Source organism: Triturus cristatus, chromosome 4_2 (genome assembly GCF_964204655.1).
Source record: "Triturus cristatus chromosome 4_2, aTriCri1.1, whole genome shotgun sequence".
Taxonomy (NCBI): Eukaryota; Metazoa; Chordata; class Amphibia; order Caudata; family Salamandridae; genus Triturus; species Triturus cristatus.
The window spans coordinates 914,194,617-914,222,357 of record NC_140586.1 but is presented as its reverse complement, the minus strand read 5'-3'; the positions used below and the strand labels follow the sequence as shown (position 1 = coordinate 914,222,357).

The 27,741-nt window shown below is 47.5% G+C and overlaps 1 protein-coding gene across 1 annotated transcript in view; it reads right to left on the bottom strand.

Annotated features, from left to right (window-relative positions):
* Window positions 1–759: 759 nt before the first annotated feature.
* The window catches only part of HYI (hydroxypyruvate isomerase (putative)), a 129,306-nt gene continuing 102,324 nt past the window's right edge, over window positions 760–27,741 (bottom strand). Inside the window, exons 7-8 of the mRNA XM_085602957.1 lie at window positions 20,346–20,480; window positions 760–1,254 (exon numbers count right to left, since the gene is read on the bottom strand). Of these exons, the coding sequence (XP_085459083.1) occupies window positions 1,187–1,254; window positions 20,346–20,480 (203 nt within the window). The 3' untranslated portion in view covers window positions 760–1,186. The remainder of the gene's footprint in view (window positions 1,255–20,345; window positions 20,481–27,741) is intronic.

Sequence of the window (27,741 nt, the reverse complement as noted above, 5' to 3'; positions counted from 1 at the left end):
TCTAGTGGTGCGTCCAAGGACAGGCACTCATCAGAAATCTAGCACTCTGATGTCTAGTGGTGCGTCGAAGCACAGGCACTCATCGGAAATCTAGCACTCTAATGTCTAGTGGTGCGTCCAAGGACAGGCACTCATCGGAAATCTAGCACTCTAATGTGTAGTGGTGCGTCCTAGCACTCTGATGTCAAGTGGTGCGTCCAAGCACAGGCACTCATCGGAAATCTAGCACTCTGATGTCTAGTGGTGCGTCCAAGGACAGGCACTCATCAGAAATCTAGCACTCTGATGTCTAGTGGTGCGTCGAAGCACAGGCACTCATCGGAAATCTAGCACTCTAATGTCTAGTGGTGCGTCCAAGGACAGGCACTCATCAGAAATCTAGCACTCTGATGTCTAGTGGTGCGTCGAAGCACAGGCACTCATCGGAAATCTAGCACTCTGATGTCTAGTGGTGCGTCCAAGCACAGGCACTCATCGGAAATCTAGCACTCTAATGTGTAGTGGTGCACCCAAGTCTATGCAATAAGGAGTGAGTGGTGAGAGGACAGAAAGGGCTTTAGACCATCGCACACTCCTCCGATGTATCTCTATCCTGCTTCACACACTCTCCTGCTGGACCTCCCTACAGATACGTAAGACTCTGCAGCACCTGCTGCCATTCCAGTGCAGCGTCTCACACCCCTCTACTGGTGCACCTCAGTGCTGACATGCAGCAAACCTACAGCAATCAGGCACTTCAAGGATCATTCACAAAAATGGTAGTGATTCATCAATGTCTTTCATTTATTCAGCTTCACAGTCGAAATTAGTTCCACACTCTAGACAGCCATAATTTCTGTGCAGGGTCGTGGTCTCCCGATCATATTATATCAGTGTCTGTAAGAAAGCAAATGGCCTGAAGGCAGAGGGTCCACCCTCGCCATCGATGCACAAGCAAATTAAAGTCTGCTTCCTGGAAAATGACCATTAGTTACTGGTGTACAGAAAATCCAGTGCGATGGGGGGAGAAGTGATACATGTTGATCAGTAATCGTTTGTAATTTTACTCCTCTGGTCACTTGAGGTAGCCCGTGGCTTCTTCTGCTAACCCTCTGGTCACTGGCTTATCTGCTGGTCAGTGCCTATAACTCATTGCATCTTCTCATAGGCCATGGGGCAGAGTCTGCTGCTTGGAAGTTCTCCTAAATTAGGCACTTTGGAGACCGCGACTCTCCCAGTATGATCGCAGCCATCCCAGCCCCTCCAGCGTGTCTCCTGCAGAGAGAAAATCAGTGACCAGTCAGGAAGCATCTACATCACCCATTCAGTGACCCGAGCAGGAGTCTTCTCCTGTCATTATTGGACCTGTTCACAAATGATCCATTTAAAGACATAGGCACACATGGACTAGGAATGTCCACTTCAGCAATCACTATTAGAACTTACATCTTGCCTGCATCATGTCCAAATACTCTTATGTAATACAGTGGTAACATGTTATTACATAGTGCACATAGTCACATTTCCATATTTGTTTTGATGTATCAACTATTTCACACAAATTTGTATCTTTTATTATAGTTTGAAGTGTTTGTTTGCTCATGTTTATGGCTCTAGTAAGCCTTAAGGATCAGAGCTGTAGCTTTGTACATTTCCTAGTAGCATACCTCACTTTTAAATTGGTTGCTCTCTAACCTGTGTTCTTTTCCCCCACCCCCTCCTCTGTGTGTTGCTTTCCTTCTACTACCTCCCCCTGGCCCTTCATTACCCCTCACCTCTCCCCAACACCTGTGGTATTTTTTTTTAATGCACTTTTGCCCTAACATTTTTTTATTTTTTATTTAACGATGCAAGTGGTGCCAGACAACTTGGACATGTAAATAAGAAACTTAAGTAACTAGTGTTCGCCTTATTCTACTGACAGGTATTCTGACACATGCACATGCCAGTGGCATGATGCAACCATTATTTCTGCCTTATTTTATTAGGTCTCGTCTGCGTTAGCGCATGCGAATGAAAGATATTATTTTTTCTATGGGCTGGGAGCCTGCCCATTGCTTATCATTGGTGGGCTTCATTGTCACTATCATTTGCTGTCTTCTAATTGGACATTGCAAGTTGTATTCACGTGCTCTTATTTCATCAGGAGCATGGACCAAGTACTGATTGTTTGAGATGGATTAAGGTCCTTCCACTACTGACAATGTGAATGAGTTACTATTTTGCTAGTTGCTTCTTAACCCTTCTGACCACATCTGTGTTGCTTCTTAACACCCCCTGTCTGTTTCTTCTTCACCTCCCACCCGCCCCGCCCATTTTTTCTTCCCCTCCTACCCATCCCATCTTCTTCAAGTCCCTTTTTCTTCTTCTCCTTTGCTAATGCTTGTTCCTAGTATGGCCCTCTGAATGTTGAGGTCTAACGTCTTGCTCATGTTAATATTTTCAGTGCAGCTGTTCACCCCGTACGATACGCTCCGCTCAGAGTTCCATAAAATACAAGACGGGTTGCACGAGGGATCGACTCTGAGCCCTATTTTTTTAATTGTATGTTTGTGTCCTCTGCTGTTCCCGATTAGATCCCATGGGATCGCCTTTGTGAATTATGCTGACGATACGCAGCTAAATTCTATCCCTGGACAAATCTAGCCATAATCAGGTTGGATAATGTCACACCTGCCTGCCTGCTAATTAGCATAAAATAAACAGTTTAAAGTTCAATGAAGAAAAAACATAATTTATATACTGTTCTCCTTCTAAAGACCATTACCTACTCCTGGCCAGTTTTTAGCCGTAGACCAGCGCAGAGAACCTGAAGACATCTCGGGTAGTACAAACTTAGGGAGTTTACATGGATGAGAAGTTATCCTTGGCAACCCATAGCAATAAAACAGCAGCTACATGTTTTAGTCTGCTAAGGAACCTTAGGAGAGTTGTTCTATTTCTGCCTCAGGCAGCTAGGAGGCTAGTAGTTCAATGCACAATTTTGAGCAGAGTTGACTGCATTAATGCTCTTCTTTTGGCTTTGAGCAAATTAAGATCTGGTCCCTCCTTGGCGGCAGTGAGAGAGCGGATTGTCTTCAAATTCATGTGTGTATTATTTAAGACATTAAAGGGAAATGGACTAGTGCTGCTACAAGTGAAATATAGCTGTTACAAGCCACAGAGGAACCTATGGTCCGCCACGGATAATTTGGTTTGTATACAAAAATAAAAAATAAAAGATTAAGGCGGCCCAGTTGTGGAACAAGCTCCCAGCCTCCCTCAGAGCCAGTAGTAATTTTAACTGCTTCAGGAAAAATCTGAAACATGGCTCTTTCCAAGAAAAGAGCTGTGATAAAACTGCAGTAGGTGGCAGATGTAGGACTGTGTTAGGAGGGATGGACTGCACATAGATACTATTGCACCAAGATACTTGCAAGGTGAATGTTGCGCTTTATAAGGAAAATGCTACTTACCAGTATGCATCTGTTCTTGGCATGTAAAGCTGCAGATCCACACACTGAGCATAGATCGCCATCTGGTGTTGGGCCCGGATGTTTGCACTTGTTTTTGACTTGGAAAAGTCTTTGGAAGTCACGAGATAGGTGACTCCTCCTTTAGATTATAGTGTGCATGGGCATCGGCTCCATCCTTATATTGTTTTTTCGCCAGCAGGGAAATGATGGAGTTTTGTAAGAAACAGAAAAGATGCCCATGTATGCTGTATCTAAATAAGATGGCACTGGAACAGATAGAGGTAGCCGGGGAGGCATGTGTGGATCTGCAGCTCTACATGCCAAGAACAGATGCATACTGGTAAGTAGCATTTTCCATTTGAGGCATATGAGCTACAGATCACACACTGAGCATAGATTGTATAGCAGTACCCGTCCCTAGCAGCGAACACCAGTATCTGTTGCAGTGGTTTGAAATAGTGTTTTGAGTACAGCCTGGCCCACACTAGCTTGTTGTTTTGTTTGCACATCTACACAGTAGTGTTTTGTGAATGTGTGTGGTGTAGACCATGTAGCTGCTTTGCAGATGTCATCTAAGGGAATGTTCCCTAAAAATGCCATTGAAGCCCCTATCTTTCGGGTTGAGTGGGCCTTAGGAGGAATAGATAATGTACATGTTGCTTTGTGATAGCAAACTGTATGCATTTGACAATCCACCTTGCTATCCCAGATTTTGAGAAGGACACGAAAAGTTGTTGTGTCTTGCGAAAGGGTTTTGTCATTTCAATGTAATAAAGCAGTGCTCTTTTAACATCTAGAGTGTGAAGAGCTTTTTCTGCGACTGTTTGTGGTTGTGAGAAGAATACTGGCAACTCTACAGACTGATTGAGGTGGAAGGGAGAAATAACCTTAGGGAGGAATTTTGGATTGGTTCCGAGAACCACTTTGTTATGATGGAATTGTAAAAAAGGTTCTTGAATAGTTAGTGCCTGTAGCTCACTGACTCTTCTAAGGGAAGTAATAGCCACTAGGAAAGCAACTTTCTATGTTAGAAACTGTATCTCACATTTGTGTAGAGGTTCAAAGGAAGGTCCCATTAGTCTTGTGAGAGGAATATGCTACTTACCAGTATGCATCTGTTCTTGGCATGTAGAGCTGCAGAGTTGTACACTTAGCATAGATCGCCATCTGGTGTTGGGCCCGGATGTTTGCAGTTTGTTTTTCTTCTTGGACAGTCTTTGGAAGTCACGAGTTCGGTGACTCCTCCTTCGGTCCGTACTGCGCATGGGCTTCGGCTCCGTCCTCAGATTGTTTTTCGCCAACAGGGAAATGATGGAGCGTAGTAATAACAGTGAGAAACCCATGTGTTGTATCTAAATAAGATGTACTGGAACGGATACAGGTAGCCGGGGAGGCGGGTGGGCGTGTACAACTCTGCAGCTCTACATGCCAAGAACAGATGCATACTGGTAAGTAGCATATTCCGTTCGAGGCATATGAGCTGCAGATTGTACACTTAGCATAGATTATATAGCAGTACCCAACCTTAGCGGCGACCACCGGTATCCGTTGCAGCTGTTTGAAAAAGTGTCTTTAGTACAGCCTGGCCCACCCTAGCTTGCTGCTTGGAATGCACATCTACACAGTAGTGTTTTGTGAAGGTGTGCGGTGTAGACCATGTGGCTGCTTTGCAGATGTCATCTAAGGGTATGTTCCCTAGAAAAGCCATAGAAGCCCCTAACTTTCTTGTAGAGTGGGCTTTAGGAGGAACAGATAATGTTCTCTTTGCCTTTTGATAGCAAATTTGTATGCATTTTACAATCCACCTAGCTATCCCTGATTTAGAAATGGGGTTGCCTTTATGTGGTGGAGAGAAGGAAACGAACAATTGTTTAGTCTTCCTGAAGGGTTGCGTTCTTTGTATGTAGTATAGCAAGGCCCTTTTCACATCAAGTGTGTGTAAGGCCCTTTCTACAACAGATTGGGGTTGCGAAAAGAAGACAGGTAATTCCACTGATTGATTGAGGTGGAAGGGGGAAATGACTTTGGGCAGAAACTTCGGATTTGTGCGAAGTATGACCTTGCTGTGATGCATTTGTATGTAGGGTTCCTGTATGGTGAACGCTTGTATTTCACCAACCCTTCTAAGGGAAGTGATAGCTACAAGGAAAGCTGTTTTCCAGGTGAGAAACTGTAGCTCACATTTGTGCATTGGTTCGAAGGGCGGACCCATTAGTCGTGTAAGAACTAAATTTAGATTCCATACAGGGGAAGGTGGTGTCCTGGGAGGAATTACGCGTTTAAGGCCTTCCATGAAGGCTTTAATAGCGGGCACTCTGAAGAGTGATAAATGCTGTCTGTTTTGTAGATAAGCAGCGATCGCTGCTAGCTGTAGGCGTATGGATGAATATGCCAGGTTACACCTGTGAAGATGGAGCAGATAGCATATGATGTGCTGTATGGATGCATCTAGAGGGTTGATTGTATTGTTACGGCAGTAAATTACAAATCTTTTCCACTTTGCGGCATAGCATGCTCTAGTGGTAGGACGTCTGGCTTCCATGATGATGTTCATGCAATCAGGGGGAAGGTTAAGGTATCCGAATTCTAGGATTTCAGGAGCCAGATCGCCAGGTTGAGCTGAGCTGGGTCCGGGTGCCTGATTTCTCCATGGTTCTGGGTTAGGAGGCATGGGGATAGATGCAGTTTTTGATGTGGTACCACTGACAGTTGTAGTAGCGTGGTGTATCACGGCTGCCTGGCCCACGTCGGAGCTACCAGAATGAGTGTGAGGGAGTGCTGTTGTAGCTTCCTGACCACTAATGGAATTAGTGGGAGAGGTGGAAAGGCGTATGCAAATCTGCCTGACCAGTTCATCCATATCGCATTGCCCTTGGACAATGGGTGTGGGTATCTGGCGGCGAAGCTTGGGCATTTTTTGTTTTCGTGGGTGGCGAAGAGGTCTATCTGAGGATGCCCCCACTGTTGGAAGAATGGGTGAAGAACTTGTGGATGCAGTTCCCATTCGTGTAGTTGTTGCGTTTGTCTGCTGAGCAGATCTGCCATGGTGTTTTGTACGCCTGGAACGTGCTGTGCCAGGAGAAAGATGTTTTGAGGAATTGCCCATCTCCATATGCTCTGGGCTAAGCGGGAGAGCTGGGGAGAGTGTCCCCCCCCCTGTTTTTGGATATAATACATTGCAGTCATATTGTCTGTGCGAATGAGGACTGCTTTGCCCGAAATCTGTTTTTGGAAAGATTTTAGGGCTAGAAAGATCGCCAAGAGCTCCAGATGGTTGATGTGGAGCGATTTTTGCTGTGGCGTCCATAGACCTTGCATGGTGAGGTGTAGAAGGTGCGCTCCCCAGCCGGAGAGCGATGCGTCCGCTGTTAGTCACCTGAGGAACCGGGTCCAGGAACGGCCGCCCTTTGGAAAGGTTTGTGGTGTTCCACCACTGCAGAGAGTGATGTGTGCGGCCGTCCACCAACACCAGATCCGTCAGCTGACCCTGGGCCTGGTTCCACTGTTGTGCTAGGCACTCTTGAAGTGGACGCATGTGGAGTCTTGCATGGGGCACTATGAAAATGCAAGACGCCATCATTCCTATGAGCTTCATAAACACTTGCTGGAAGAGAGTGTTGAGGAAGGAATGTTTTGCGTAAGGCTTGAATGCTTGTGATTCTGGCTGAGTTTGGATAGGCAATACCCTTGGAGGTGTCTACAGTGGCCCCGAGATATTGCTTTGTGTGAGATGGTATGAGGTGGGACTTTTGGTAGTTCACCGTGAAGCCTAGCTGGTGGAGCAGTTGGATGGTGCTGTTTGTATGCTGCACACATTGGTCGTAGGACGCGGCTTTTATCAGCCAGTCGTCTAGGTAAGGGAAGACGTGAATATGTTGACGTCTGAGGTGTGCTGCTACTACTGCTAGGCATTTGGTAAACACCCGTGGTGCGGTGGTGACCCCGAAGGGGAGAACCGTGAATTGGTAATGTTGCCCGTCCACCACGAACCTGAGGTATTTCCTGCGAGAGGGGTGTATTGGAATGTGAAAGTATGCGTCTTTCAGATCCAAGGTTGTGAGAAAGTCTCCCTGGCAGAGGAGTGGGAGGACTTGCTGTAGGGTGACCATGTGAAAATGGTCTGAATGTATGTAGGCATTTAGAGGCCGGAGGTCGAGAATGGGTCTGAGGGTCCCGTCTTTCTTTGGTATTAAGAAATATAGGGAGTAGACCCCTAGATTTTGTTGATTGACGGGGACCTGCTCTATAGCGTGTTTTTGGAGGAGTGAGAGTACCTCTTGTTTGAGCAGTGTGGAATGTTCTTGAGACATTGGACGGTGCCTTGGTGGGATATTGGGTGGGGTAGATGTTAGTTCGAGACAGTACCCTGACCGAATGATTTGGGTCACCCATTTGTCCGATGTTATGGACTCCCATGTGTGGATAAAGTTTTGCAGTCTGCCCCCGACCGGAGTGGGATGGTCTGGGGGGAGCGGAGGGGAGTCATTGTGCGGGTGGGGTGGCAGAACGGGTGTTGTTGGTTTTGCCCCTGCCCTTATTGTTGTTGCCTCTGTAACCGCCCCTTTGATTGCCCTTTGAAAAGGTATTTTGAGGAGGGGACTTGTAGGAGGTAGAGGCGTTATCGGTGGAGGAGCCTCTGCCTCTGCCACGAAAGGACGAGCGTCGAAAGGAACGTTTAGAGGCTTGTGTTTGGAGTGCCCCCATAGACTTTGCTGTGTCTGTGTCCTTTTTCATCTTTTCCAACGCTTCGCCTACCTTTGGCCCAAGGAGAGTTTGCTGGTCAAAGGGGTGGTTGAGTATGGATGCCTGGACTTCAGGCTTGAACCCTGAGATCCTGAGCCAGGCATGGCGACGAAGCAGGACACTTGTATTTATGGCTCTAGAAGCAGTGTCGGCTGCATCGAGGGCACATTTAATGGAGGTGTTTGTAATTAGTTTACCCTCCTGTATCAGGTCATGAGCCTTGCGCTTGTGTTTTTCTGGAAGGTGCTGCATAAGAGCCTCTAGTTCGTCATAGTGTGCTCTGTCATATCGCGCAAGCAGTGCTTGTGTGTTTGCAATGCGCCACATGTTTGCAGCTTGGGAGGCGGTGCGTTTACCAGATGCGTCCAGAAGTTTAGATTCCTTGTCTGGCGGTGGGGCTTCTCCTGAGGATTGGGAGTTAGCCCGCTTTCTAGCTGTGGAGACAACTAGGGAATCTAGGGGAGCAGGGCCCTTAATGTATGCAGGGTCTGTGGGTGCCGCTTTGTACTTCTTCTCTATTCTAGGGTTCAGTACTCTGGCCCTGACAGGGTCTTTGAACACCTCTGTAGCGTGCTTGGAGACACCCTTAAGCATGGGTAAAATAGAAGTGGATTTGTCTTGTATGTCAAATGTATCCAGTAGGAAGTCTTCTTCCACTGGTTCACTGTGCATGTCCACCCCATGGTAGTGTGCTGCTCTCTGCACTAAATGATGAAACCCTAAGGAGTCCTCTGGAGGAGACGGCCTGGATGGGTATAGGTCGTCCTGAGGTATATCTGGTATATCAGGGTTATTGTAATCCTCCCATGGGTCTGGGGTCCCTGGTGGAGTGGGATCCATTGGGGCGTCCGCCGGGTAATTGTCCGGGTCCCCGTCATCCGGATCTGGGGATGGGGCCGGATCGTAGTGAGGTGGAGGTGGCGGAGACCTGGGAGGGGGAGGGGGTGGAGGTGGTGGAGGAGGTAGGGGAGGCGGTAGTGGGGAGGGCACTCTGAGGGGTGAAGTAGCAGAGTCCTTCCTTTTGGGTGGTGGAGGAGGAGCCGGAGTATCAAGGCGTCTTTTCTTGATAATTAAAGTCAATAGTCCAGTCTTTGGATCTTTGGACAGAGTCTTTTGCAGAGGGTCTGGTGTAAACAGAGCCAGTGGCGTCGAATCGTCCGTCGGCACCGGTGATTTCGGAGCCGAGGGCTTCGATGGTTTGTGTGCGCCATGCTTTTTTGGGGCCTCCTGTTTTTTCGGCGTCGAAGGAGTTTTCGGCGTCGGAGCGTCGGTGCCGACAGATTTATGTTTGTGTTTGGTCGGCACCGAGAGTCCAGGCTTCGGCACCGGTGGCTTCGGAGTCGAGCTGGATATTGCTTTCTTCGGTACCGGATGCTGTTTTTCGGCACCGGGCGTCGGCTGGCTCGATCCCGAGCTGCCGTGAGACTTTGGGTGCTTCGACACCGAGCCCGAAGGTGGGGTGATCGAAGCTTTGGTCTTGGTTTTGCCCAGGCCGGCAGGCGAGGGAGTAACCTGAGTCTCTTTGGTTTTGGGCGCGGGGGTGGGAGGGGGCACAGTACTCACGGCCCGCTGCGCCGGTGTGATGTCCTCCACGTCGGAGTCGTCGGCTTCGGAAGCGCTGACAACATCTTCTTCCTGCTCGGTGTGTGTTTGCCCCGAAGCTTCGGCGCCGTCTCCGAAGATGTCCGGTGGAGCTGCAGACGATGAGTGCGCCTTGGTGCGTCGAGCTTTTCTATCCCGGATGGTTTTCTTCGATCGAAAAGACTTACAGGCGGGGCAGTCTCTGGCCTCGTGTTCTGGAGAGAGGCAAAGATTACACACCTGATGGAGGTCAGTGTGGGGAAATTTAGACCCACATTTTGGGCACTTTTTGAACGGAGTCCTTTCCATCGGCCGGGACCGGAGTCGAGGAGGGCCCGAAGGCCGGTGCCGATGTACGGGATGGAGAAAAGTGCCGCTTCGAGAGATGAAGATGATGATGAAGAAACTCGAAGATACGAGGATTTTCCGTCGAGGCTGGAACCGTAGAAGTTCGAAGCCGGAGCACGAAGTATCACATCCGAGCCCGATGGCGGAAAAAAACAATCTGAGGATGGAGCCGAAGCCCATGCGCAGTACGGACCGAAGGAGGAGTCACCGAACTCGTGACTTCCAAAGACTGTCCAAGAAGAAAAACAAACTGCAAACATCCGGGCCCAACACCAGATGGCGATCTATGCTAAGTGTACAATCTGCAGCTCATATGCCTCGAACACTATGTTTAAATTCCACACAGGTGAGGGTGGCACCCTGGGAGGAATTATTCTTTTGAGGCCTTCCATAAACTCCTTGATGGCAGGTACCCTGAAGAGCGACAAGTGTTGTCTATTTTGTAGGTAGGCTGCTATGGCAGCGAGATGGAACCTAATAGATGTGTACGCTCAGTTACACCTTTGGAGATGCAGTAGATAACCTATGATGAGTTGAATAGACACATCTAAAAGATTGATGGTGTTGTGACAATATATCACAAATCGTTTCCACTTGGCTGCATAGCAGGCTCTAGTGGTGGGGCGTTTAGCTTCTCTGATAACATTCATACAGTCAGGGGGAAGCTTTAAGTAGCCAAACTCTTTGACCTCAGGAGCCAGATCGCTAGGTTGAGCTGTGCTGGGTCCGGGTGTCTGATCTCTCCCCGGTTCTGGGTTAAGAGGCGTGGGGAGAGGTGTAGTTTTTGGTGCGGGACTACGGATAGTTCCAGTAATGTGGTGTACCACGGTTGTCTGGCCCATGTAGGAACAACTAGGATGAGAGTCAATGAGTGTTGCTGCAGTTTGTGCACCACCAGTGGAATGAGTGGGAGAGGCGCAAAAGCGTACGCAAATCTGCCTAATTCATCCATATCGCATTGCCTTTCGACAATGGGTGTGGTTATTTGGCGGCCAAGCTTGGGCATTTGGCATTTTCGTGTGTGGCGAAGAAATCTATCTCTGGTTGCCCCGACATCTGGAACAAGCATTTGTAATGCAATAGGTCTCGCATTTTACGCAAGTTTAACCTATCGGCATTGTAAATGACAATGCCTTTAATTTATGTTTTAAAATCCAAAACATAAATAAAAGGCATTGTCATTTACAATGCCAATATCTCAAACTTGCATAAATGTTTTTTTTTTTTACTGCAGGACATGACTAAGTCCCCGTGGGAGCAAGTTGGTCCGAGGGTGAAAAAGCTCCCTGGGGCTACCAGAAGGCTCTATTTCATAAATTCAGTTAGAGGGAGTCTTGCGAGAGTTGCTCGAACCAGACCATTGAGATATAGAAATGTTTTTGGAGTTGAAGATCTCCAAAACTACTGAACGCATTTGCACCAAATCACAAACAAGCACAATCTGCAGACCAAGATCCAGCTTCCTGTCGATTTTGGTGTAATTCCATTCATTCGTTTTTGCAGTTGTGCTTCCTAAAAAAAGACTATGAAAAATGAAGGGGGATTGTGTGTTTTGGGGACCCCCCCTTGTTCCCAGTAGTCTAATCACCCAAAACCTTCCATTTAGAAACTAGGCAAAAAAAGAGAAACTTATTGGAAACAGCAGCCCAGAGGGCTAGAGAAGGGCATACATTGATAGGGCAGACAGGCAGACAGACGCACAGACTGAGAGAAACAGGATGCAGATGTAATGCTGAAAGGGCCTGACACTGAGTGAGAGGGATAGAGGGGTCAGAGATGGAGGAATGGGGGCAGAAAGATAGAGCAGATGAGATGCCGGGATGGCCAGATGCTGGTAGGGGGAGAGGGTAGAGTGGGCAAGTTCTAGATGTGAAGGAATATGAGGGATGAGAGAAAGATAGAGATGGACAGAGACACAGATCATGGGAGGCCGCGAGTATCAGTCGCTGGTAGGATGAGGGGGGGTAGATTGGGACAGGTATAGATATTGATGTGCAGGGATGAGCAGGGGTAGAGAGAACATGGGGGGCTGAGGGTACCGGACACTGGTAGGGTGAAAGAGGTAGATTGGGACAGGGATAGATATATAGGGGTGGGGAGGTGGGAGGCCGGAAGTACCTACGCTGGGTGCAAGAGGCGCATTGAATGAATATACAAGGATAGTGCTTAGAGAGGAATGTAGAGAGCGACATGCACCTGGGATGCCGCGAATGTCGTGCACACACCCTCACACTGTCCCACCTGCTCTCTGCAGTGGCTCTTCCTCCCGGCTCACGCAGCCAGCACGCTGCCCTATGACGCCACGGGCACCCCGGCAGTGCGGAGATATAGCAAGTGTCATAGGCAAGTCCTCTCACCGCCCATCCCGCGGCAGGCCCTGCCCACCCCGGCACCGACAGGCGTGTCTGCCCCAACAGAGGGTTTCGATTCTCGCCTGAAGCATGTAGCGCCTGGAGAACTGCACGGCAAGGGCGAGTCGCTGGCCTCGCTGCTGGAACAGCAAGGGGTGCTGGGCAAGGACTGGAGGGCTCGAGAGAGGTGTCTGCGGGCACAAGGCGCTGCAGGGCAGGACTGAAGCGCACAGTGAGAGGTATCTGCGGGCACGAGGTGCTGCAGGGCAGGACTGGAGCCCACAGTGAGGGCTGTCTGCAGGCACGAGGCGCTGCAGGGTAGGACTGAAGAGCACAGTGAGAGGTGTCTGCAGGCATGAGGTGCTGCAGGGTAGAACTCGGGGGCACTGGCAGAGCTTTGTTTGCCGGGGGCATTGGATGGTTTTGCGCGAGCACCAGTTACACTACATATGTCACGTTAATTCTGTAGGCTCGGGGAGATGCAGTGATTTGCCAGAATCACGGAATGTTGAGCCGACGCCGAGAATCGAAACTGGTCTCCCAGTTCCAAAGTCGGCATCTCTGGCGCCACATCTTCAGCCTGTGTGTTTCCCCCACGTCAAGAACATCAAGAGTACTGCGCTTGGGGTGCACTGCAGCCACATGTGACTAGGCCCCCTGCACGGGGAGAGATAGAGTGTTGCTGGCAGAGCAGTGTGGACCCCAGCACCAGAGTACCCGGATGTAACAGAGATACCCACTCCTGGGAACGACTCCATCTCGGATCTAATAAACTGAAGAGCAACGCAAGAAGAAAATGTAAATAAGTTATATTTATTCGTTCTGTGTAGTGCCACAGCCAGTGGGGAACACTCAAGATTGCCACCACTTGAACCCCGAAATCGGCGACCAAGTCCTAATAAAAATGAAATGGATCCAAAAACGAAGAAGCCCGTGAGTGGTGCGCGCGCGCGTGCCACAGCGAAACATGTGCTTTCAATTATCGCGCCAGCGTCTGGGCACGATAATTGAAACCTCATGCCCGGCGGTGCGCATAACAGACACCAATAGGCCATGGACGGAGCAATGCGCCCGCCTTTGGCCTACTGCCTGCTCTGTTTGTAAAAAACACGCATGCAAAGGCCAATGGCATGGCCCAAAAGGAAAAGCACACGCATGAGTGTGTGTGATTCCTTGGGCGATTTTAAAACCCCGTACAAGAGGTCTCTCGCTGCGCGAGCAATGCTACGCACTGTGACGCTAGGCGCGAGACCTAAAAATGATTTATGAACTTGCGGATGAAGTTCCCACTCGTGAATCTGTTACGTCTGACGACTTAATAGATCGGCTATGTTGTTCTGGACTCCCGGAACATGTTGGGCTACGATAAAAAATTTCTGAGGAATAGCCCATCTCCATATGCTTTGCGCCAGTTGAGAGAGCTGTACGGAGTGTGTCCCTCCTTTTTTCTGTATGTAGTACATGGCTGTCATGTTGTCGGTGCGGACTAGGACAGTCTTGCTTGATATTGGTTTCTGGAATGCCTTTAGGGCTAGGAATATGGCTAGTAACTCCAGGTGATTGATGTGGAGTAACTTTTGTTGAGGTGTCCACCTGCCCTGCATGTGTGATGTAACAGATGAGCTCCCCAGCCGGAGAGCGATGCGTCCGCTGTTAACACAATCTGTGGAACTGGCTCGATGAACGGTTGCCCTTTGGAAAGGTTTTTGGTGTTCCACCACTGCAGAGAGCGATGCGTGCGACCGTCCACCAACACCTGATCTGTCAGCTGACCTTGAGCCTGGTTCCACTGACATGCCAAACATTCCTGCAGGGGACGCATCTGGAGTCTTGCATGAGGTACTATAAATATGCAAGAGGCCATCATCCCTATCAACTGCATGAACACTCGAGCTGTAAGAGTGTTGCGGCTGAAATTTGTTATGAGGCTTTGTATGCTTGCTATCCTGGCTGGGCTGGGATATGCAAGTGCTTTTGAGGTGTTGATTGTGGCACCAAGGTACTGTTGTATGTGGGACGGTTGTAGGTGAGACTTTTCGTGGTTTACTGTAAACCCTAAGTTGTGGAGTAGTTGGATTGTGGCGTGAGCGTGATGTACACACTGATTGTATGACTTGGCTTTTATGAGCCAGTCATCTAAGTATGGGAAGACGTGGATGTGCTGTCTTCTTAGGTGAGCCGCAACAACCGCCAGACACTTGGTGAATACTCTGGATGCTGTGGTAACTCCGAATGGGAGTACCTTGAATTGGTAGTGTTGACCGTCCACTACAAACCTGAGATATTTCCTGTGAGAGTTGTGAATGGGAATATGAAATTGGCGTCCTTGAGATCTAGAGTGACAAGGAAGTCGCCTTGTGAGAGAAGAGGAAGGACCTGTTGAAGCGTGACCATGTGAAAATGGTCTGATTGTATGTACAGGTTTAGGGGTCTGAGGTCTAAGATAGGCCTCAGAGAGCCGTCCTTCTTTGGGATGAGAAAGTATAGGGAGTAAACTCCTGTGTTTTGTTGAAGCAAGGGGATTGGTTTTATTGCATGTTTTTTGTAGGAGGGAGATTACCTCCTGCTTTAGCAGCGATAAATGGTCTGATGACATTGGGCGCTGTCTGGGTGGTATGTTTGGGGGGGGTAGAGGTGAGTTCTAGACAGTATCCTGATTGAATGATTTCTCGCCCACCTGTCTGTGGTGATGTTGTTCCAGATAGGTAGGAAATGTAGCAATCTTCCCCCGACTGGAGTGGAATGGTCCGGGGGGAGCAGAGGGAAATCATTGGGTAGGGGTGGAGGCAGAGTGAGTATTGTTGGTCGTGCCTCTACCGTTGTTATTATTGCCTCTGTAGCCTCCTCTTTGATAACCTCTGGTGAATATGGTCTGGGTGGGAGTCTTATAGGACGTGGAGGGGTTGTCAGAGGAGTAGCCTCTGGAGGTGCCCTTGTAAGAGGAGCGACGAAAGGAACGTCTGGGTGCTTGTGATTGCAAGGCTCCCATTGATTTAGCCGTGTCTGTGTCTTTTTTCATCTTTTCTAGGGATGAATCCACGGCAGGCCCAAATAGATGTTCCTGATCAAATGGCTGGTTAAGGATAGAAGTTTGTACTTCAGGTTTAAAACCTGAAATGCGTAGCCATGCATGTCTACGCAAAGGACACTTGTGTTGATGGCTCGGGAGGCGGTGTCTGCCACATCTAGAGCGCAACGAATGGAGGTGTTTGATGGGCTTACCCTCTTGTATGAGGTCGTTGGCTTTGGTTTTGTATTTGTCAGGAAAGTGCTGCAATAGGGTCTCTAGCTCGTTGTAGTGTGCCCTATCGTATCTGGCTAACAAAGCTTGAGTGTTGGCAATGCGGCATATATTAGCTGCTTGTGACGCTGTGCGTTTACCAGAGGCGTCCAAGAGATTTGACTCCTTGTCAGGAGGTGGAGCGTCCCCTGACGTTTGTGAGTTAGCCCCCTTTCTGACATTGGAGACCACTAAGGAATCCAACGGTATTTGGCCCTTAATGTATACGGGGTCTGCTGGGGCAGATTTGTATTTCTTCTCTATCCTGGGGTTAATAACCCTAGCCCTAACAGGATCTTTGAACACCTCAGGTGCATGTTTCATTACCCCTTGTAACATAGGGAGAACGGAGGTGGACCTTTGTGAAGTATCAAAAGTGTCCATTAAGAAATCGTCTTCCACAGGGTCTGTATGTAAAGCAACCCTGTGGTATGGTGCAGCTCTGTGAACAAGCTGGGTGAAACCTATGGTATCCTCTGGAGGGAAAGGTCTAAAGGGGTAGATGTCATCTTGTGGTACATTAGCGACATCTGGTGTATTGTAATCGTCCCAGGGGTCTGGGGTATAAGGCAGACTAGGATCCCCTAGTGGTTCATCATCTGCACCTTCCCCGTGTCATCAGAGGTGTCATCATCCACTGGTGGAGGAGATGGTGTAGGAGAGTGGTGTGGTGGTGGAGGTGGAGGAGGAGGTGGAGAAGGGAGTCTGAGAGGAGATGTTGCAATGTCTCTCTTCTTAGGTGGAGATGGAGCCGGTAGTGGCATGTCCATTGGTCTCTTCTTGGAACTGAGAGTCAGATGACCTGTTTTTGGGTCTTTTAGAAGACTTTTTTTGGGTGGGATCCGGTTTAAAAAGCTCTTCTTGTGGAGGCTGGTGTTTTGGCGCCGACTTTTTCGGTTCCGAGGGCTTGCGTAGCACTGAATCTGGGGTGGATTTGTGCTCTTTTGGCTTTGAAGCATGAGATGAGATTTTTTTAGTCTCTGTAGCAGCCTGCGGAACCAGTTGTTTTTTCGGTTCCAATGTTTTTTTCGGTTCCGAAGGTTGATAATGGGAACTTTTCGGTAGTGTCTTTTTACTCGGTTCTGACTACTTTTTCGGAGTCGAGGGGTCAGTGCCTGTTGGTTTCGGTGCCGAGTGCGTCGATGTTGAGGGAGTGGTCGGCACGGAGGTGAAGGAGGTTTTTTTTGGGGTGCCGGGGTTTGGGTTTCGGCACAGATGCCAGGCTGACTCGATCCCGAGTGGTATGAAGGCTTAGTTGTTGACTTCTTTGCCGGGCCCGAAGGCGGGGCGTGAGAAGTATTGTCTCGGTGTGCACCTGGGCCCGAAGGTGAAGGTGTTACCGAAGCCTTTTCGGTGGTGGGGGGAGGGGGTCGGAGTCGATGTCACTACTTACGACCCGCTGCCCAGGGGTGATGTCTTCAACGTCGGCTTCGGAGGCGCTGACAGGGCCTTCTTCGACCCGCTCTTGTTCTGGTACATCGACGCCCTCTTGGAAGATGTTGTCGGGAATGGATGACGACGAGCGAGCCATTGTTCATCGAGCTCGACGATCCCGAATGGTTTTCTTGGAGCGGAAAGAGGCGCAAGCTGGACAGTCTCTGGCCTCGTGCTTCGGTGAAAAGCAGAGGTTACACACCTCATGAAGATCTGTGTGTGGGAATTTCGACCCACATTGAGGACACTTATTAATAGGAGTCCTTTCCATGAGCCAGATCAAATGCCTTGGTAGGCCCGAAGGCCTTCGTCGACGACCGGAATCGAGGACTTCGAAGTCGAAGAGATGCGCGACAGCTATGGATCGTGATCAAAACAATACCGGAGAAAGGGTGAAGGATTGCGCATCGAAAGTTGGATCGGTAACTGCACCGAACTGAAGCGCGATAAACACATCGGAGCCTGATGGTGGAATAAAACAGTCTGGGGATGGAGCCGATGCCCATGCGCACTATAATCCAAAGGACGAGTCACCTATCTCGTGACTTCCAAAGACTTTTCCAAGACAAAAACAAGTTCAAACATCCGGGCCCAACACCAGATGGCGATCTATGCTCAGTGTGTGATCTGCAGCTTATATGCCCCGAACATGTCTGTTATTATATATGGATGCAGTGGCTCCTAACCACTACTTTATAATTATGAGTACAAAAGTTCCCTCAAAACAATACCTCAGATAATGCAGTAACCCACAAACTTTAGAGATCTAAGAAAAACTTTTCAAACTAAAGTCATCTGTGACATGTGTTTACTGCATTTGGACACCACAGCAAACTAATGGCGCAAGAGACTGTAGTGACGTCATGCTCTATTGAAGTAAACATGGCCTCAACATGAGTTTCCTATTTCTACTCAATTAGAAAAATGAACAGTACATGGTGAGGTCCTGAGAAAGACAATCACAGTTCCCAACTTTTTTCATTCACTACAGCTACCTGTAGTAGCAAACTGCATGAAATCGTTGCACAAGAGGATCTACATTACCTCTCGCCATGATGAACAAGATGTTGATGTCAATATTTTGATTTTAACACAAAAGGCTACGTCACTCCAATAGTTTAGGAGTCCAGTGTTGTGCCCCAGATGTTTAGCAGAGTTTTTATTTGTGCTTTTGTGGTGCATTATATATCTGCTGTTTTTGTGACTTTCAAAATCTCCACAGCTGATTGTAACATATGTGAAAATTACTATTTATCTTCTCTGTCCCAGGTGAGAACTTGCACAATAATCGTTCTTACCTGTCCTGGAGTGGTCTGATAAAGTCCACATCAGTAACATGCTATCAGGGCATAACCTTTCCACATTATACCAGTCAAACCCAATGGTACATCCTTCACTAAAGTTCCTTATCTTAGGGCGAGATGATCTTTTCATAACCCCTGCTACTCTAGCAAGGACCGACAAGACATTAAACGTGGAGCTCTGAAGATGCCACTCCTGGTATCCTGGTTGCACACGGCCATAGCAGGGGTACTACGTCATGTGGTTCTGTTGCTTTACAAAACTGTGACGGTCCCACGACAACAGGATTACCACTGGCCATCTAGAGATGTGATTTAATACAGAGGTTATTTGGTAGAGATACACAAAGGTACTGGTATCTCTATTCCGTAACAGATTCCACCTAGGCGCCATGTCAGTATTTTAGTCAGAGCCCTTACCGGAGACCATTGCTACTAGCAGGGGTCATGGTCCAAAACTGTCGTAGCCCGATATTAAACATCAGTGGTCATGCCCGTGATCTAGCCGTAGCATAAGAGCATAGCTGGTCTAGTAAGGACACCATACAAAAGGCGTACATGAAGATTCTAGTTACTCAGGGTTATGTAGCCGCCAGGAATCAAGAGGCTCAACGTCTCCTGCTCTCTGTAGTACTGCTGTCCTGCCGTTTGTGGGTGAGATCTGCCCAGTGTTGGATCAGCCACACCGCTAACATCTCCCCCCAAATCATCAGTATATGGACTGATAAGAGATCCACATGTCCCTCTATGAAGTCAATCCTGTTTAAGTAGGGGCTCAAGCGATCACATTTTAGGCACCAATGCCTCATTTCTAATCTCTATTTAACAACCCCCAACGAGCTCCCGCCCCCGGAGCAAACAGGCAACTGTCCTTTGTCCAACCAGAGTTTCAATGGCAAACAAGCTCAATAATAGGAAAATAAGTAGTGTCTTTATATTTACACTGTATTTTAAAAGTAAATAGACCAGAGTTATCAGGTTTTGGTTGGGTTAGTCCATAGGTGTTAGGCCTGGCATTTTTTTGCTTTCTGACCTCCTGTTTTTGATTGTAGGCTGGACTTCATTTATGCTAGTTTAGTGTCTCTGTGCACCTTTTCACTGCTATTCCATGCTAAAGTGCAAGTGGTCCTTAAGTAAACTGTGTTACGATTTGTTTTCCATGTTCAGGATAATTGATTTACTAGTAAGTAGTGGGCTTGCAGCACTGGTTGTGCCACCCACACAAGTAGTATTTTGAAATGTGAACCTGTGTTCACCCCCTGCATCTACCTGAGAAGCCTTGGACTGCCTGACCCGCGCTACCACTGACCGTCAAGTACTGAAGGGTACAGGGCCCATTGTATCTTGGACAGAGGGACATGGGGAGTAAAAGGCATCAACACCCCCTCCCCCCCATGGTTGGGCCCAGAACTTCCTGCTAGCCCTCTAAAAGGGGTTCTGAACCAGATTACTGGCCAGCCAACATGTAAGGGTTCCCTGGACATTAGTAGGATGTACTGTACTGAGGCATACACTGGCAGGCCTGCCAACCTATGAGGGAGCCCTGGAGATGTATAAGATGAACTCTAAAAAGGCATGCACTGGCAGGCCTGCCAACCTATGAGGGTGCCATGGAGATGAGGTAAGATGTACTGCACTGAGGCATACACTGGCAGGCCTGCCAACCCTTGAGGATACCCTGAGATCTGTACTCTGTGCTGAACGTAGGCGCACACTGGCAGGTCTGCCAACCTGTGAGAGTGCCCATGGGACGAGAATGAGATATGCACCTCGGGTCCACATCGGCGAGCCATGCACAGACTGGGTCAGAGGTCTTAATGATCAGCTGACACGTTCTCATACATGGGAATCAAATGCGCTGTTACCAACTTACCTCGCGGAGCGTACTCACACCCCACGTACCCGGCGTAGCCCAGGTCCTCCAGCAGCTGGAACAGGTACTGAAAGTTGACTTCTCCTGGGCTGTCTGGTTCGTTACGGTCCGGAACCTGTGCAATCTGGATGTGACCTGAGGCGGTGGAAATAACAAATGATTACAGAGAGACCGCAGCAATGACATTGCTGAAGAGTCCAGCAGAGACCGCTCACAAGATAAGCACCAAGAGCCCCATGGAGTCAAGGAGACCGTCCACAGTAGAAGCACTGACAGACCAATGGAATCAGTGAGACTGTCACTGCATGTCAGCAGAGAGAACGCTCAAATGAGAATAAACAAAGGTGGGGGCTACAAGAATAGGAGGCTTGAGCCAGGGATGGACTTGGCTTGCAACCTCTTTGCTTCGAACTGCGGAGTTAACTACGTACTCACAGGTTTGAAGCACTGTGGAGCTTGTCATTGGGCTGTCTCCCCAGCATAAGACTTCCTGATCAATGAAAAACATGTTTATTATACAATCTATGTAGTGCTGGGATGCCCAGCCTTGTGTATAAGAGCAACTCATATCAAATAAGAAACATCCTGAGCTACCAACATAAATTATCAGCGTTGTACTAATAACCACGGTGGCCACAGCATGCAGAATTACTAGCAGTGACCAACTCGGTGTATATCAGGCAAAGTCACCAGCAATACTGTGTAAAAAAGGATTATGTTACTTATCCTGTAAGCATCTGTTCTTGGCAGTAGTACTGTAGAATCCCATGCTGTGCATAAGTCTGCCCTCTAGTGTTGGGCTTAGATGATCACAGAATTTCTGAAACTAACGCTTGGATGGCCCAGTGCTGGGACAGCCATGCGCTTTACAAATATTTGAACATAGCATTACAAGTTGTTTTTCTTCCAAGAAGCTTTCTTCGAGTCACCAGGCTGTGTCACTCCTCCTCTTGGCAATACTGTGCATGGTCATCGACTTCATTGCCAGATTGTTTTTCCGCAGATAGATGAGAATGGAGTTGTAGCATGAAACAGAAATGTGATGTAAAATATGTGCACTATGTAAACTGCAACCTACACAGGGTTTTGTGGGGAGGAGGGAGGCACATGTGAATCTACAGCACTACCTGCCAAGAACCGATGCTAACTGGGTAAGTCGCATAATCCGTTCGAGGCATGTGTGCTGTAGATTCACATGCCTTGCATAGACTGTAAAGCAGTCCCTCTCCCTCGGCAGTGGTTAACCTGTGGGCTTTGCAGTTGTTTGAAAATGTTTATAGTATAGCTTGGCCCACATTTGATTGCCGACGGGCAAATACATCCACACAATAATGTTTTGTAAATGTGTGTGGAGTAGAACATGTTGCTGCTTTTCAAATATCAGCAATTGGTATGTTTCCTAAAAATGCCATAGAAGCTCCTATTTTGCGAGTAGAATGAGCTTTAGGAGGAACATTTAGCTTTAGCATAACAAGTTTGGATGCATTTCACTATCCATCTAGAAATTCCAGATTTGGAAATTACATTTCCTATATGTGGAGGTGTGAAAGCAAATAGTTGTTTAGTATTTCTGAATGTTTTAGTCCTGTCAATATAATACATTAAAGCTCGTAACATCTAATATATGTAAATCTTTTTCTGCAAGAGTCAGGTTGTGGAAAGAAGACTAGTAAATCTATTGATTGGTTAATATGAAAATTGGACACGACCTCTGGAAGACATTTTGGATTTGTTCTAAGCACTGCCATGTCTCTATGAACCTAGAAGAATGGCTCTTCTAAGGTTAATGTCTGAATCTCACTGACTATTAAGCGAAGTGATAACTATTAAAAAGGCGACCTTCCAAGACAGGTATTGCAATTGACAAGAGTGCCATGGTTCAAACGGAGGCCCCAGAAGTCTTATTAGGACAATGTTTAAGTTCCATGCCGGTGCAGGAGGAAGCTTTGGAAGGAAGAAAGTCCTTCCATAAAGGCCTTAATGGCAGGTGTTTTAAGTATGGCAAGTACTGTCTATTTTGCAAATAGGCTGCAATAGCTGCCATGTGTAATCGTATTGAAGTATAAGATAACCCTGTGGTCTGCAAATGCAATAAGTATTGTCTGTACTTGTGCATTTAGGAGTTTGTTGGCAGTATAAAACAAATCGTTTCCATTGAGCTGCATAACATTGTCTTGTGGTAGGTCTGCAAACTTTTTTTAAGAATAGCTATACATTGTTGTGATAAATTTAAGTACCCAAATACTAAGACTTCAGGAGCCATATTGCAATATTTAACTCCTTGGGATTGGGGTGTTTTAGTGTTCCTTTGTTCTGTGTGAGAAGGTCCGGGTGGAGGTGAAGCTTCTCGTGTGGGACTAGTGAAAGCTCCAACAATGTTGTGAACCATGGTTTAGGAGCCCATGTTGGTGCTACGAGTATCATTGTAAGGGATGTTTGTCTGAGCTTTCTGACCACAAATGGAAGTAGTGGATAAGGAGGAAATGCTTAGGCAAATATTTCTGACCCGTTCATCCATAGAGCATTGCCCTTGGATTGGTATTGTGGGTACCTGCTTGCAAAGTTGGGCATTTTTCATTTTCTGGGATTGCGACCTGAACTATTTGTGTAAACCCCCATCTTTGAAAGTATGATAGGAGGGCTTTGGGGTGTAGCTTCCATTCAAGGACTTGTTTCTGCGTTCTGCTTAGAAGGTCCGCAACTTGATTGCTTGTTCTTGGAACATATTCTACCAGGAGAGGAGTGCTGTGATGTCTCACTAAACTCCATATTTTCTGTGCTAAACATGATAATTTGAGAGAATGTAGCCCCCCCTGTTTTTGTATGTTGTACATCGTTGTCGTATTGTGTAGTAGGTGAGGTAGGAATGCTTTCACTGCTAGGTACACAGTTTGCAGCTCTAGGTAATTGATATACAGACCTGTGAGTTTTGAGTCCCATATTCCCTGAATTGTCAGGTTTTGGAGATGAGCACCCCAACCCATGAGGGAAGCATCCACTGTCAGAATTATTTGGTGAACTGGGTCTTGAAATGGCTGCCCTTCAGATACGTTTTGTGGATTCCACCACTGCACTAGATCCTGAAGATGACCCTGTGACTGTGTCCATTGATGTGAGAGACCTTCTTGGAGAGGCCTCGTGGGTAGTTTTGCATGTGGAACTATAGAAATACAAGATGCCATCATGCCTAAAAGCTGCATGAATATTTTGACTGAGATTCGAGTCCCAGTTTTAAATTGTTAGATTAATGTTACCATGATATTTATTCTGTCAGCATTTGGATATGCCAATGCCAATTGTGTGTTGAGCACGACTCCCAGATATGGTTGTATTGTAGCAGATTGTAGATGTGACTTTTGTATGTTGATGGTGAACCCCAACTGATGCAGTAAGGTTAGGGTTTGTTGTGTATGCTGTTTGCAAAGACTGAGGCTGTTTGCTTTTATCAGCCAATCGTCTAGATGCGGAAATACATGAACGTTTTGTCTGTGTAAATGTGCCGCTGTTACTGCTAAGCATTTTGTGAATATCCTTGGTGCGGTGGTAATTGCAAAGGGAAGGGTTTTGAATTGATAATGGCTTCCTTGAAACAGAAATCTTAGATAGTTCCTGTGTGCAGGATGGATGGGTATATGGAAGAAGGCATCTTTAGATCTAAGGCTGTCATGAAGTTGCCTTTTTACTGAATTGTGTCCATATTGAGGTGTTCTGATAGGATGTACTGATTGAGTGGTCTGAGGTTGAGAATAAGACGCAAAGTTCCATCTTTTGGGGGTAGGAGGAAGTATAATGAACATACCCCTGTTCCTGGATTATGTTCGGGACTGGTTCTGTGGTTCTTTTTATTAATAGAGCTGCTATTTTCTGTTGGAGGAGATTTTGATGTTCTATTGATAATTTGTCTTTGTGAGATGGAATATGTAATGAGCTCCAGACAGTAACCATGTCGGATAATATCCAATACCCATTGATCTGTTGTGACTGATTTCCATCCTGAAAGAAGTTTTTGAAGACGACCCCCAACAGGTGTCAAATGGTTGGGGAAATGGTAAGGAAGTCACCGCTTGGTAGTTGTGTTTACGGGTATTATCCCCTCGACCTCTTCCTTTAAAATTGTTCCCTCTGTATGCAGCCCTGTAAAAGGTTTTGGCAGTAGAAGTTTGTCCTTGATTTGTTTTATGCTGACCCAGTGTCTGAGGAGGCAGATCTTGCCCCTAGTTTGTAGTTAGGCCTACGAAATGAACCACGATAAGTAGTTGTATGTAGAGCTCCCACTGATTTTGCAACCTCTGTGTCTTTTTCCTTTTCTCAAGGGTTGTGTCTACTTGAGGGCTGAAAAAGATGTTCTATATCAAATGTGAGATTATGAGACACGGAGCAATGCATCTCTATGTTATGCATGTAGCTGCCGTGTCTGCTGCATCTAGTGCACATTTGATTGAATTATTGGTAATGAGCCTAGCTTTGACCGGGTCTTTAAAGAGGTCCTCTGCATGACGTACCATACTTTTAAGGAGTGGAAGATTCTGTGCCCCCCCTTTGAGCATTAGATAGGGTTTCAAAAAGGAAATTGTCCTCTATTGTGTCTTTATATAAAGGTACTTGAAGTAAAGCTGCTTCCCTTGCTATTAAATCTTCATATGCAGAGGCGTCGACAGATGGTGATGGCCTCGCGGGATATAGATCAGGATCGGTTTCTCCTTGTGGTTCAATATTATAATTATCCCAGGCATCCCCAGGGTCCCTGCTTGTGGAATGTCATCATCATCTTCTATGATGGGTGAATCAGGGGATATATTTCTTATCTCCGATAGTTGTGGTGAGTGGAGTGGATGCTGGCGGTGGTGCTGGTGGGTTGGATGGAAGTGAAATAGGGATGTGCAGAGGTCTCGTGGAATCATACTACTTTTTCTTTGGAGGCTGCAGAGGAATGTTTAAAGCCTTTTGAAATGATGAGTGTTTCTTAGACGAGTGAGACTTTGCTGACTGAATAATTATTTTCTTCGTTCCAGGCTGAGCTTCTGTTTTGCCTGTGATTTAGCCATTCCTACATTACATTTAGGATTGGTTCCGGTGGAGATCTCGATCCAAAAGTGAAACATTTCAGTCCAGAGGATGTTTTGTCTTCGGTGCTGTTGTACACGATTCCGAAGCATAATACGTTTCTTTCGGTGGCGCAACAGATGGCTGAGGGGTCACAGGCCTTGATTTGGAGGAGGTAGAGGCCCCTGCTGTGGGCCGGACTTTGGAAGTCGAGTCTGAGGGTGGGGCTTTAGAGTCCGTTTTTCAGTGCGTGCCACAGGCCTTTTGTAATGGCGGACCAGAAGCAGGCTTTTCGGACAGTGCCGATGTGTTGGGCTTTAGATGAGGGGTAAGCGTACTCACTGACCGATGGTTCTGTGCCAGCTGGAGCGCGGCTGAGTCTTGTTTGAAGTCAGACTCTGAATCGTGTATGCATAGTGATTGCTGTTTGGCAGCCGATGCTTCCTCCTCGTCCTCTTGATGTCGACCGAAAATATCCGGTACATCATCCACTTGTTTCAGCTGCGTTTCTTGACGTCTGGCGTGTTGATCTCTAGCTGCATTCCTTGACGTCTGGCTGTTGATCTCTAGCTGCATTCCTTGACGTCTGACTGTTGATCTCTAGCTGCATTTCTTGACGTCTGGCGTGTTGATGTCTAGCTGCATTCCTTGACGTCTGGCTGTTGATCTCTAGCTGCATTTCTTGACGTCTGGCGTGTTGATCTCTAGCTGCATTCCTTGACGTCTGGCTGTTGATCTCTAGCTGCATTTCTTGACGTCTGGCTGTTGATCTCTAGCTGCATTACTTGACGTCTGGCTGTTGATCTCTAGCTGCATTTCTTGACGTCTGGCGTGTTGATCTCTAGCTGCATTCCTTGATGTCTGGCTGTTGATCTCTAGCTGCATTTCTTGACGTCTGGCTGTTGAGCTCTAGCTGCATTTCTAGACGTCTGGCGTGTTGATCTCTAGCTGCATTCCTTGACGTCTGGCGTGTTGATCTCTAGCTGCATTTCTTGACGTCTGGCGTGTTGATCTCTAGCTGCATTTTTTGACGTCTGGCTGTTGATCTCTAGCTGCATTCCTTGACGTCTGGCGTGTTGATCTCTAGCTGCATTCCTTGACGTCTGGCTGTTGATCTCTAGCTGCATTTCTTGACGTCTGGCTGTTGATCTCTAGCTGCATTACTTGACGTCTGGCTGTTGATCTCTAGCTGCATTTCTTGACGTCTGGCGTGTTGATCTCTAGCTGCATTCCTTGATGTCTGGCTGTTGATCTCTAGCTGCATTTCTTGACGTCTGGCTGTTGAGCTCTAGCTGCATTTCTAGACGTCTGGCGTGTTGATCTCTAGCTGCATTCCTTGACGTCTGGCGTGTTGATCTCTAGCTGCATTTCTTGACGTCTGGCGTGTTGATCTCTAGCTGCATTTTTTGACGTCTGGCTGTTGATCTCTAGCTGCATTCCTTGACGTCTGGCGTGTTGATCTCTAGCTGTATTCCTTGACGTCTGGCTCTTGATCTCTAGCTGCATTTCTTGACGTCTGGCGTGTTGATCTCTAGCTGCATTCCTTGACGTCTGGCGTGTTGATCTCTAGCTGCATTCCTTGACGTCTGGCGTGTTGATCTCTAGCTGCATTTCTTGACGTCTGGCGTGTTGATCTCTAGCTGCATTCCTTGATGTCTGGCTGTTGATCTCTAGCTGCATTCCTTGACATCTGGCGTGTTGATCTCTAGCTGTATTCCTTGACGTCTGGCTCTTGATCTCTAGCTGCATTTCTTGACGTCTGGCGTGTTGATCTCTAGCTGCATTCCTTGACGTCTGGCTGTTGATCTCTAGCTGCATTCCTTGACGTCTGGCGTGTTGATCTCTAGCTGCATTTCTTGACGTCTGGCGTGTTGATCTCTAGCTGCATTCCTTGATGTCTGGCTGTTGATCTCTAGCTGCATTCCTTGACATCTGGCGTGTTGATCTCTAGCTGCATTTCATGACGTCTGGCTGTTGAGCTCTAGCTGCATTTCTTGACGTCTGGCGTGTTGATCTCTAGCTGCATTACTTGACGTCTGGCTGTTGATCTCTAGCTGCATTCCTTGACGTCTGGCGTGTTGATCTCTAGCTGCATTTCTTGACGTCTGGCGTGTTGATCTCTAGCTGCATTCCTTGACGTCTGGCGTGTTGATCTCTAGCTGCATTTCTTGACGTCTGGCGTGTTGATCTCTAGCTGCATTCCTTGATGTCTGGCTGTTGATCTCTAGCTGCATTTCTTGACGTCTGGCTGTTGAGCTCTAGCTGCATTACTTGACGTCTGGCTGTTGATCTCTAGCTGCATTTCTTGACGTCTGGCTCTTGATCTCTAGCTGCATTACTTGACGTCTGGCTG